At 35.2% G+C, this 12,932-nt stretch overlaps 1 protein-coding gene across 1 annotated transcript; it reads left to right on the top strand.

The window, feature by feature from the left end:
- Positions 1 to 6,252: 6,252 nt before the first annotated feature.
- On the top strand, positions 6,253 to 12,568 carry Cbr-osr-1 (the record flags this gene model as incomplete). Its single annotated transcript, XM_002640258.2, has 8 exons — positions 6,253 to 6,262; positions 6,535 to 6,852; positions 7,387 to 7,505; positions 8,155 to 8,553; positions 9,040 to 9,121; positions 9,908 to 10,545; positions 11,937 to 12,048; positions 12,354 to 12,568. 8 exons carry the CDS (start codon positions 6,253 to 6,255, stop codon positions 12,566 to 12,568), a joined length of 1,893 nt encoding a protein of 630 aa, XP_002640304.2.
- Positions 12,569 to 12,932: the final 364 nt, after the last annotated feature.

The raw sequence follows: 12,932 nt of genomic DNA, 5'->3' as shown, positions 1-12,932 counted from the left end.
GCACATTATTCCGTATTCCTCCGTATTCTGTCCGTTCGCGAACTCCGTATCCGATCCGATTGCGAATGATGGACAAACGGATCCGTTCGCGAATCAGACAAAAGTTTAAGTTCGCGAACGGATCCGTTTGTTTATCATTTGCAATCGGATCGGATACGGAGTTCGCAAACGGATAGAATATGTAGAAATACGGAATAATGTGCTGTGGTTTTCTGAAAACGGGTCGCGTGCGGTCCGTATGCGGTTCCTATTTCAACCGCGCGCGAACGCTGAGCGTCAGTAACGGATCCGTTCGCATTTTACCTGTGGAGTTGTCTTGACAGCAAAATTCCTGCAGTATCCTACGAATCACCCAAAAAGTGTTTCTTTCCTCTTTTTCCGCTCCTCATTTTATCGTTTTTTTGCCTCTAAAACTAAAGAACACATCAATTTCATTAGTGTCGGTCGAAAGTCCCAATCTTTATCTCTCACTCAAAATCTTGTAAAAGTTCTTCTCATTCCGAATCCCTTTTCCGCCGACCTCCAACGACGTTTTACAGTCGTCAAAAGAACCGGCGGAATCGAAGATAGGCATCTGGAACACGCGACTTCCCGACGATGGTTTTTTTTTGAATTAGGACAGATTAAGTTGGAGTTTTTGGGGTAAAAAATGATTGCTTATTCGTTAATATTGAGGTTGAATGGGAGAAATGTTTGTGAGGTCCCAGAAACATAAATATTTTGAAAATTGTGATGGAAATGAGATTTCTATATCGGCCAAAATGTAATCTCAACCAATTTTTTGTGTAGAGCATGATTTTGTACAGTAATCCAAGCCCAAAAAGAATGCGAAGATCCCGTGGATCAAAACTCAAACAGCAAACTTATCACTGGCGCTTCAAAATTAAATAAGGGCACGGAAGAGTAGTTGCAGTACTTTTTTGTTTCAATTTATATAAATAAGAAGAGAAAAGTAGCAAATATTTTATGTTGGTTTTTTTGTAAGAATCCTGAATTTTGTCGGGGAAGAATTTTTCACTTACGATTGGTTCTCATTTTCTTTTCTGAAGAAAAACTAATAATAAAAATGAATAAATAATGACTCTTCGAAAATATAAACACCAGAGGAACATATGCTATACCGATCATTATGAGGAAAATTCCCCTTTCCTTGTGCTGCCAGAGAAACAGTTTTTTTGTTTCAATTTCCTACATTTCCTACTGACAAATGAAGAGTGAATATCAAAAAAGCAAAGATTTTCGGATTCTGTTCGGCAATCACTTTTTTGTATTGGGTTTTCGATCACTTCCCGAATTTCCCTTGAAATATTTTTGCGAAAATGCATATATTTTCTCGCACTGGCATCAAAAAATGATTTTTTTTTTCGGAACTCTTTTCATATATACCCCTCGAGGATTTTAACTCTTGGGTCTAACGGCAGAGGTGATTAAAAATTCGTTTATACTGTGTAAATTAAACAAATTTCAGAGTAAAAGTAAAGTTTTTTATTTACCTGAAGTACCTTGAATCTTTATAAGTTTAGATAAAAAATGATGAGACTTTCCGAAGCTCGACATGGTTTTTTTTTTGAATTAACACAGTTAACACAGGTTAAAATTGTTGGAGTTCTTGAGGGTTCAATGTTTGGAGTATTGCGATTTGATGGGTTGTAAGATTCTAGAAACAGAAATAGTTTTTGAAATGAGATCTCAATCGGCCAAAATATAGTCAAACAGTTTTGTTGGCTGGGGCATGTTTTGTAATCCAAGAAAAAGATGTCGTCCAAGAATCTCAAACAGCGAACATCTCTCTGGCGCTTCAAAAATAAAGAGACACGAAGGAACAATCGTAATGAATAACAGAGTTGTCCGTTTTTTTGAGCTGTCCGGGAAACGGTAGTGTTTTTTCGTTGCTTCGATATTTTTTCAGCATTTTCATTGAAATTTTTAGATTTCAAATTGAAGAATAAAAATAAAGTTTCTTATTCATCTGAGATATCTTAAACTTTTAAATGTTTAGATTAAAACTGATGAGACTTCCCGACACACGAAGTGTTTGATTTTTTTTTGAATTAGAACAGATTAAAGTTGAAGTTTCTGGAATTTCAAAAGTTGAGTTGTTTGGTAATGTTGCTAATTCTGGTTCAATGGTTTGTGAGGTCCTAGAAACAGAAATAGTTTAAAAATTGGTGATAAAAAAAGAGCTCGGGTGTCGAACCAATTGTTTGGGTAGATCATAATTTTGTACAGTAATCCAAGTACAAAAAGAATGCGGAGATTTTTAGATAGTTTTTTTGTAAGCGTTTCAAATTTTCCTGGGGAAATGTTTTTCTAGTGATAAAAATGACGAAAACCGAAAGAATTAATCCAGAAATTTTGCTTTCTTCGTATACTGTAGATGTATTTTTTATTTTTCAGTTTTTTTTTTGCAAACAAAATCACGTCTTATCTGCATTTTGATGCGATTGTGTTTGCAAAAGAAAAACTACAAACTACAAAGTTCTCTACAGTAATCTACAGTAATCAAACACCATCAAATTTCAGAAAACAAAAATCGGAAAAATTGAAAAAGAATCTTTGAAAATAGCTGAAAAAACCTAAAAATGTCTTTTTCGAAAAAAAAAAGAAAAAATATTTTTTTTCTGAATTTATTTTCTCGATCTTCGTGCAGCTTCAGTCCATTTTATTACTATCGAAAATTTCAATTTTCCGATTCTTCGGAGAGAAACACAGAAAACTTGACGAAAATCAGTAAGCAATGAAAAAAATAAATCCGGAAAATAAAAATATTTTTATGTCAGTTTTCATACAGTACACAAAATTTTCTGAAAGCAGAAATGCTGGTCAGCGGAACTCTGTGTAAGAGATTTTTACTGGCTTTCCGAAGCTATACAATCACGAAGTGCAATCAAAATGAGTTTTAGAATTGTCCACTTTTTCTATGCTGCCAGGGAAACAGTGTTTTTTTTTAAATATTTCGCCTTCACTTTCCTCTATAAACCCTTCCTTCTCTAATGAGAAAGTCAAAAATAGTCATGAATTCGTCACTATTTTTACTAATTTTTCTGTTTCACAGTGTTTTTAAAGTTTGAACATTTGTCGATTCATCGTTTTTTTCTCTTACTCAACCCAAAACCATAAACTCAACCCAAACCATAAACTTCGAGCACAGTTATCTCGATTCTTTTGGAAGATATCAACAATTGTCCAACTAACAAAATACTGGTGATATTATGATAAATAATCTATCAGTTGACAACTTTTTCATATCTTTCCCAGGAATTGAGCCAATTGAGCTCAAAGTTGACTGTTTGGGAGGGCTTCTATTAGAGGAATTCGCTTGTTTGTTGTTTTTACTGTTGTTCTTTCCTCTCCTTTCATAATATTGACATCATCAATTTTCGTCTCCATCTCGAAAGTTCTTTCTTCTATCCATTTTTTCAACCCTATCTCGCTTCTAAATCTTGAAAAAGTGCTTCAGATTTTGTCATTCTGAATCACCCGACCTCCAACGACGTTTACGGTCGTCAAAAGAACCGACGACTGACAAGATAGACATCTAGAACACACGACCGACACACGACCAACGGAATTCTTTTTTTGAAAAAAAAACGATTGCAACATTGAAAAAAGTCATTAAGAGATGGAGTTCGAGAAGGTAGAGAAGGGACGAATTTCTGATTTCAAAATATATAAATAGGATTGAGCAGGAAAACAATTACTGTTACAGACATTTTTCAAAAAATATAATAATTTTGGAGACACAATTTCAATAGGAAATGAAGTCCTGCAGTCTATAATTTTCAGAAAAAACCGGAATAGATTAAAAGTGGAATCCGACTGCATAATGTTTTAAAAGTGATTTATTTCAAAATATTATTACGAACAAGTTTGGATAGAATGCCGTTGAAAAACTGGTAATTATGATCGACGATTTTTTTTTGCAGTGAAAACCTAGGCCACGGCAGCACTCAAACCCTAGTCCCTATTCGTCACCTTTTTTAGAAAAATTCTCATCTTCAACGGCATTTTTCGGGGGTTTTGATTCTTTGCGAACTTGTTCATGATAAAATTAGGAAAATACACAACTTTTCAAACACTTTAACGCCATGGTTTTTTAAAGAAACAAATACTGTTACAGAAATATCCCAAAAAAAGTAATAATTCTACAGACACACTTTCATTGCGTCATCCAAAGTTAGCTGTCGTCCATAATTTTCAGAATGGCAGAATGGTCGAACCATTCGATAACCAAATAAATTACTTTCTTTCTATGGGTCCTAAAATTCGAGTTTTGATGGTGAATTTAATTTATATCTTGTTGGTATTATGACAGAATTTGTAATATTTTCTGCAATTTCGAATTCTGGTTATCTATTTATTTCCAAATCTACTTACAAAAATATATCCTTTTTTAATCTTTTCAGGGCTGTAGTCAACTTTGGAGTTCTGAAAAAAAAAATGTATTTGAGACTTTTCGACTGTTCTGAAACATTAAGATAAAAAGAGGTTCATATTGGCGCTGACAGCTTTGTTATTTACCTTACAAATTTATGTTTTTTCAAAAAATTACTGCTACAGAAAAATTTGAAAAAATATAATTATTTTGGAGACACAATTTGTGTGTGTCATCTAAAAAAAACTATAATTTTCGGTAAAACGGAATCCTTGAACCATTCGATAGGCAAAAAAATGACTTTCTTGCTATGGGTTCTAAAAGACGAAGCAGGGAGAGCATTCGAACGGGAAATTTGATTTACCGTATTTCCTCTAATCGAAGCCCACATCTAAGTGAAACCCTCCTCTAATAGAATCCCACCCTCAGACGTGCTCAATAACATAAAAGCGGAACCTCTAAAAGAAATTTGTGCAGTTCAGTTAGTGCGGTTCGTACAGTGCAGTTTATCTATTTGGTTATTGCAAACATTGTCTTACTTTTAAAAAAGTATTCCGGTGATTTCAGTTTTCGGTAATTTCCTGAGAAGGAGGTTGAAAATAGAAGCCCGTGGGCTTCAATTAGAGGAAATACGGTATATCTAGAATTTTCTGAGAGAAACTAAAACTTTTTCTGAAATCTCAAACTCTTATCATATTTTGACTCTTGCATTGTAAAGTAGTTAACTTTGGAGTTTTGAAAAAGTCTTCGAGACTTTTTTCGACTGTTGTGAAACAACAAGATAAAATGAGATTTTTACAGCTTAGCACTAACATCTTTGTTATTCATAATGCGATTTTTTCAAAAAATTGCTGTTACAGAAAAATCTCAAAAAATATTATGATCATGGAGACACAATTGAATCGATGTCCTGCTGTCTATAATTTTCAGAAAAAATGAACTATTGAATAGTTCGTAAAATGTCTTTCTCGCTATGAGTTTCAGCTCAAAGAACGTTTGGATGGTTGATTTGGTTTATAGCTAGCTTAAATTTAATGCCAGGAATCACAATTTTTTTTTCTGAAATCTCAATTTTTACTAATTTCTTACAGCAACGACAAAAGGATACTATTTTTACCGTTTCAGTGAAAAGTTGGAGTCTCGAAAAAGACAACTTTAGCCGAACTTCATTCTGATGAGATATGCTGTTTGTAAATTTAAAATGTGCCGAAAACAACAAAAATAGCACTGAAATAGGAGTTGTGTAATTTAAAAATGCTCATTTCGCTTTATTTGAATTTTTGCAACAAAAAATTGTCAAATACTAAATTGAAGCTCTGGTCTTTTGAGTACACTCTGAAACATTGAGAATCAAAGTATTCTACATCATTTTTTTCAGAATTTCGATTTTGATTATTTTCAACATATTTTCAACATACTCTTCTCGGATACCATCTCGCCAGGAACATATACATGTTCATGAAATATGTGAAACATCAATTTTGATTTTTGAAAAACTTGTATTTCTTTGAAGATCAGAATCCTGGATTTTTAACAGATGATCTTTTTTTTAATTCACAATGAGCTACAAATTATGAAGGGAATTATGAACCAAACAGTTGCGCCTCTCAATGAAAGTGTGAAATTCTGGAGAATTTTTTGCTGAAAACGAAATTTTTAATTTCAAACATCACATTTTGAGAGTCGCCCTTCTGTTGAAGGGGTCCTTCGAATATAGGTTTATGGCATGTTTGTGTCCGGTACTGTATGTATACAAACCAATCAAACCTATTTTTCAAATTTTTCTGAAATTTCTAAGCATGTCTGATGTAACAATACACAAATCCACAATTCTTCATTCGAAACAAAAACGAGTTTCCGTTCTGGGATCACCACCTATGTCAGAAGGTGATATTCTCGTCGTTAGCCATCCTTATCACTGATAGATTTCTCGTTTTCATCCAGTTCCCCTCCCTCCTTTCATCTTCCATCACAAGCATTTTTACTTTCCTCCCCCTATCCATTCATTTTCTTTCGAGAAAGTCAAAAATATTCCTGAAAATGTTAATATTTTTACTAATTTTTCTGTTTCTCAATTTTTGTAAGTTTTTTACAGTTCAAAAGTTGGTCAATGCGAAGGAAGAACTTTCGGTTACAATCATTTTCTTTTAACTTTCTAGATCCAATATCCGCGGGCTCACCACCGAATTCCGATGTTCCCGGTGCTCTTTTATCCTCTCTTGCCACTAAAAACCACCCAAAACTTCCATTAGCTCCATCCATGGAAGCACTAGAATTGATGGGAGTTCAATTTGTGGATGCTTTAATTAAAAAAGGACAGATGGAAATGGCAAAAGGAGCATTCAAAACACAACTGGAGGTTCTGGAGAAAGTACATCCGGATCAATTTGAGAAATATAAGAAACTGAAAGTGGAGGATTTAGCGGCAGATGCAGTTATGCAACAGGCAGAAATGTCCAAGTTGCAACCGAAAACTGGTAAGGAGAAATATAAAAAGAAGATCATTACTACGAAGCAATACGACTGAAAATTAATTTCTAGTTAGCACATGCAACAGTAAAAAATTCAAAATTCAGTTTTGAGATAATGTCAGAAAAAAGTTTTTATTTTCACATTTTAATAAATGTAAGTATCAATTTCCGATCGAATCAATTTGGCAAATCATTAGAGGAATAAGTTTTCTGGAAACTGAAAAGTTTTCAAATGTCAGATCTTGAAACTGAACTTTCGAAAGTCTGAGAAAACCTTAAGTTAAACATTGAACACTGTCTAATAGACAGGCGTCCTAACTTCAAGTTTTCGAGACTTTTATATTTTTGGTGAAAAATGAGTAATAGTTCCATCCGGGAACTTTAGTTCCGACTTTCAAGTTTAAAAATTCGTCTTCCCAAAACTTTAAATCGTACAAGCAGAAATTGTATGTATGAAGACCAAGAAGTGACACTTACAATATATAAAAACCTAATATAACCGCCCGAAACAGTTATTTTCTAGTCGACTATCTTTTTCAGGAAACGCATTCATCGATATGTTAAATGGAAATGGAATTCCAATTGGAAGTAGTATTCGTGGATTAGAAGATGCTATTCGGACACAAAGAGACATGGAGAACACTGATCCATCTGAGCAGGTAATTTCACTTTTAAGTTTGAATGACAGTCTATTGTGAAAAATATGGTAAATGTCATTCATGTTATTCTTGAAACAATAACATTTTTTCGTGCGAGTTTCACCCGAGCTATATGAAAGGTACCTATGGCTCATTTTGAAGGAGAAAGCGTTCTACAGTGCTATAAATAAAGCATAGTTACAAAAGGCCGGGCCGGGCCGGTAGACGAATTTTCTCGGCCCGACCCGGCCCGCGGCCCGCCTACCACTGTTGAAAAATTTCCAATGAAAAATTGGATTTTTTTTGAATAAAAAAAAGAAAAAAGGTTACATTTTTAAACAAAATTAACAAAGTAAAAAGTAGTCAGAAATAGGTCGTTTTGTATATATTTTAATTCAAAATTTTCGAAAAAAAATTCAAAATTTTCGAAAAAAAATTCAAAAAAATCAGCGTCTGTACAGACCCCGGGCCGGTACTCCATGGGCCCGGCCCGGCCCGTCAAAATTCTCGACGGGCCGATCCGCGGGCCGGCCCGAGATTTTGCAACTATGAAATAAAATGCTTCTACTTATGACGCACATTTATCTTGCACGCTATTGCACAAAGTTATTTACCGGCATATTCAAAAATTCACTGAAACTGCAATACAAATTTTTAAACATTCTTCCAGATTGCCAAAGCAGTCCTTGACAAGTTTCAAACTCAAATTCTGCCTGGACTCGTTGCCAATATGATCGCCGGAAGGAATCCATTCAAAATGCCACAACAAATGAGAAAAGCGCAAGCAGCACCATCAGCAGTTCTTCAACAAGCAATTGCTCAGCGAGAAATGTTGGGGAGAAATGCTCCAGAAATGAGGAATAATCAACAAATGATGATGATGAATCGAGTGGATCAGAGAATGCAACAGAGGGAACAACTAGTCGAAGAAGACGATGATGATGATGAAGTTGAAGATGTACCAAGAAGAAGTTCTTCAAATGGAGAGCCACAAACTGAAGCAGAGCACGAGAGAAGGGATTTGATGAGGAGATTGCGGAATAGTCCAAGATTGAAGGGTCTTCTTCAGGTGAGTTATGGTTTTTAGACAAATATTTGACTATCGTAAAGCTGTAAAATACGATTTTCGTGAAACATTTTTTTAAAGGGGGGGGGGGGACAGGAGATTTTTTGTAGTATTTGTGTAGCTAGGGTATGCATTCTACCGTGACGGTGTACAACGCTTAATGTCACTCTGCGTACAGCGGTTGTCCTCACCTTTATGAATGCAATCGGACGCCGGCTGCCTCTTTGCCCGCGTGGCTCAGTCGGTAGCGGCGCCGCAATACTAGTCTCGACAAGTTCAACTCCTCGAGGGGCATATTTAAACGAAATTTCGAGAACATTATTTTTTTTCATGTCCCCCCACCTTTAAAGTTGACAGTCGGGATGCTTGGGCACAAAAACAGACTTCTGTTTGAATCTTCTATTCCGAGCTAGCTAAATTTTGTTTTCGTCGCTCTTTAGAGAACTATACTACATATTAACAAGGATTTCTAAATTTCCATAGTTTCAGAACGCCGAAGTGCAATCTCTTCTCTCTTACCGTCGAATGAGAGACTCTCCACTCAGCAAACGGAGGCCATTGGCTATGAATGGTTCGTTCCTTTTTTTTGAAAACGTTTTAAGGATTTTTATGAAGTTTTGGAGAAGTTATACTTCTGCATTTTTAATTTTTTTTTCAAATTTAGGACTGCAGAGAGGATTTCGATTTTTTATTGGGTATTAATCATTTAAAGGTGGGGGGACATGAAAAAAAAATGTTCTCGAAATTCCGTTCAAAGATGCCCCTCGAGGAGTTGAACTTGTGAAGGCGAGGATTGAGGGTACGGCGCCGCTACCGACTGAGCCACGCGGGCAAAGAGAAAGCGCACGCCCGATTGCATACATAAAGGCGAGGACGACAGATGTACGGAGAGTGACATTAAGCGTTGTACACCGTGACGGTAGAATGCATACTCTAGCTACAAAAAAACTACGAAAAATTTCCTGTCCCACCACCTTTAAGAAAATCTTGATTTGTTTCAATCTGAAAAATCGAAGTTTTTTTTTTCAAAGTACGTTCAAGCTTTCTCCTATATTTCTTCTTTGAAAATGACAGTCTGAACTTTGTATTATAACTATTATCTAAATTTGGATTTTCAAACTTTCTAAAAACGGTAAAAATTTTGAAAAAAAAACAAAAGTTACGACACAAAAGAATCACCAAGTGCGATTTCTTTCTAAAAATACGGTCATGATTTTTCCGTTTTTTTAAAACTAATATTTTTGAATTAAAACAATTTCTGAAGTTCAATCTTTGCATTTTTCTAACATCCGTTTCTTCAACTTTTTAGAAACGGTGAAAAACTTTAAAAATGCTAACCACTGAGAGCACTTTTCAGATGAAGACGAAAACATATTCCGTGCGATGGAAGCCCGTGCAAAGCTCGATCAAAAATCGCAATTAGTTCTCGGATTCCATGGATTCGATGGAATGGGAGATGAAGATGATGACGATGAGGAAGATGAGAATTCAATTGATCCATCAGCCAACTCATTCCGTCGTGCTCCACTTCGATTGTCTTCTGGATTCGTTGAAAAACTAAAATCAAATGATGAATTGAGAAGTGCATTGAACAGAATCAAGTATCGAGTTGACGATGTGGAAAAGTATTTGCAACCAAAGCCAATGGATTTCAATCCTAAACCCCAGCCTGGATATTTTGTACCTCGAAAAATCCCAACTAGACCTCGTAAAATGCTTCCGTTGTTGATCGGATCAGATCCGGCGACTCAAGAAGAAGTCAGAAGATATCCAAGCAAAGAATGGAAGATTGCAAAAGAATCAAGAGTTCTGACAAATTTGAAGAACAATCCAAGTCTTGCTGCACTTTTTATGGATGAGAAATTGGAAAATACGTTAAGAGGAAGGCAATTGTTGACTGATGAGCAGAAGGGAAGAACCAGAGTTAAGACAATCAGAGCATTGCCGAGATTGTTTGGAGCACCAACTGCGAAAGCGGAGATGATCGATGCAAAGGTAAGGAACAGAAAAAAATGAGTGTTGTTTTCGGGAGTTTCTAGGAACATGGAATAGAGCAGTTGAATAGAACATGCATTAGTTTTCAAATGTGAGTTGTGAAACAGAAAAAAAACGTAATTTCAAAATTTGAAACGTGTTGCTTCTTCAATCATGCCGCATCCAAAATACAAAAGACTGTAATTTCTTGAGTAAAAAATAGTCCGCCCCATATTTAACAACTTTCGTAAACCGACAGGAATATTTTCAATTTCACAATCAGTAGAATTTTCGGATTTTGTTGTTCTAATTTAAAATTTTACAGCTGTTTTATTTCGACTTTTTAGCAAAAATAGATTCTAATGATGTTTTAGAACTTTTGAGAAATCTAAAAATTCTAACAAAAATAAAAATAAAATAACTGATATACAACACTATAGAAGCCTCGATGTTGTAATAGTTGCTGTCATAAGCATGGTATCAACAATTGACATTAAATAAATTTCGCACTTTTGGAGATATTCTGTTTCCGAAACAGGATAAAAAAGGACCTAATTTTCCATTTTTCAGACATACTGAAAATCGAAAACCTCGGTAAATATATAATGTCCCTGTTTCACAACTAATTTTTTATTATTGCTTGACAACTCATCGTTAATTGGTACAAAGCTGTTTCTTCAACAATCTAATATCACAGGTTTCACCGTATCTTTCATAAACTTGGTATCAGCAACTAACATTGAACGAACCTCGCACTATCTGCAATTAATTATTTTCGAAACAGAATAAGTTGAAACATGCTCAAAACTAAAAACCTATGTTCAAGTAAATTCCCTGTTTCACAGTTAATTTTTGGTTATTGCTAGCTGGGAGTCATGGTTGTTGTGTCTACATGCAAACGGAAAAATTCAGTATTTCAGGTCATTCTCTTCAAACCTACAAGAAAAGTTTCATTAAATTTTAATATTTAAAAAAACGAGATTTGGAGGTTCAGAAAAGTAGTGTAATTCCAATAGGGCATACAGGATGTCGATGTTTCATTGTTCTCGTCTGAAAAAGAAACCTTTAGAAGGAAATTTATTTAAAATCGCTTTCAAAAGCCTAGATGTTGTAAGCTTTCATAAACTCGGTATCACCTACTTGAAATCGAATAAATTGAGCAATTAAAAAAAAGTAAGGGCCGAAGTTTGCATGTAGACACAACAACCATGACTCCCAGCTAGCAATAACCAAAAATTAACTGTGAAACAGGGAATTTACTTGAAACTGTGAAAACAGGGAATTTACTTCAAACATCATGAAAATTGAAAACATTGCTTCATAGTTACCCCGTTTCACATATAATTTTTGGTTATTGCTTGAAAACTTATCGTTAGTTCCGAATTGAAAACAAAAAATGCCAACTATTTCAGGTTACTCAAGATATCGAAGAACGACCGGTACCACCATTGTTCTTCGAGCCAAAAGGAAAACACACTCGGTTGAGATGGACTGGAGCCAATGAGAAAGAAATTCCGGGACTCGGTGGGTTTCTTTTAAAAAATTGAATATGTAGAAAAGTAGCTGAGAAGAACTATATTGAAAAACCAAACAGAAGTATTTGAGTAGTATTTGAAAAAGAGAATTTTTTTAATGGTATACATTCAAAACTACTAATTTTTCATCAACATCACTTCGTATCAACCCATGAACAAAGTCTCGTTATTTATATGATTGTGAAACGGGAAATTATAAACATTGAGACATTTTGATTCAACCCTAATCCTACAATCCTTTTTGCTTTTCATTGTGCTAGTCCCTTATTTCATTCAGCTATTTCCATATTCCAGGATCTCGATTCATTCTCCCATCTCTGGACCCCACAATGCCAGCTCTGAACACAGCTTTCTCAACTCAAGGACGTGCTCGTGATGAATGGGATACAATGTTCAAAATTCCAAATCAATGGAATCCAGGAGACGAAGTTGGATTCAAAATGAACTCAAAAACCAAACGATTTATTGGAGGAAACGGTGCATTTGATATGCCAGCGCTGGGTCTCTAGAGATGATCATTCTGGATGATCATTTGTAATAATTGTAATAAAAATTGGATAATAATAAAAAGTGATAATAAATTTTTATTGATGAGAGACAAAGAAAAAAATTCGGAGGTGTGCTTGGAATTGTTGTGAAAATGATCCCACGACTCCAGTTTGTAATGTGGCAGCATTTTAAATTCTGAGATATCCTTGTAGACGTGGCGGTCCATGATAACTGTGGTGCGGTGCACCGGACCAATTCCTTTTCCGGAAATGGCACCCCAGACCATGCAGCTTTTTTCAACGACTTCGACCACCAGTGTTGGCTCCCGGTATGATCCTAGATACCCACTACCAACAGTGAAGCAATCAATAAGGCAATAGAAGT

This window comes from Caenorhabditis briggsae (genome assembly GCF_000004555.2).
Source record: "Caenorhabditis briggsae complete genome, chrI, whole genome shotgun sequence".
NCBI lineage: Eukaryota > Metazoa > Nematoda > Chromadorea > Rhabditida > Rhabditidae > Caenorhabditis > Caenorhabditis briggsae.
The sequence above is the reverse complement of the archived record's forward strand: the minus strand, read 5'-3'. Positions and strand labels throughout refer to the sequence as shown.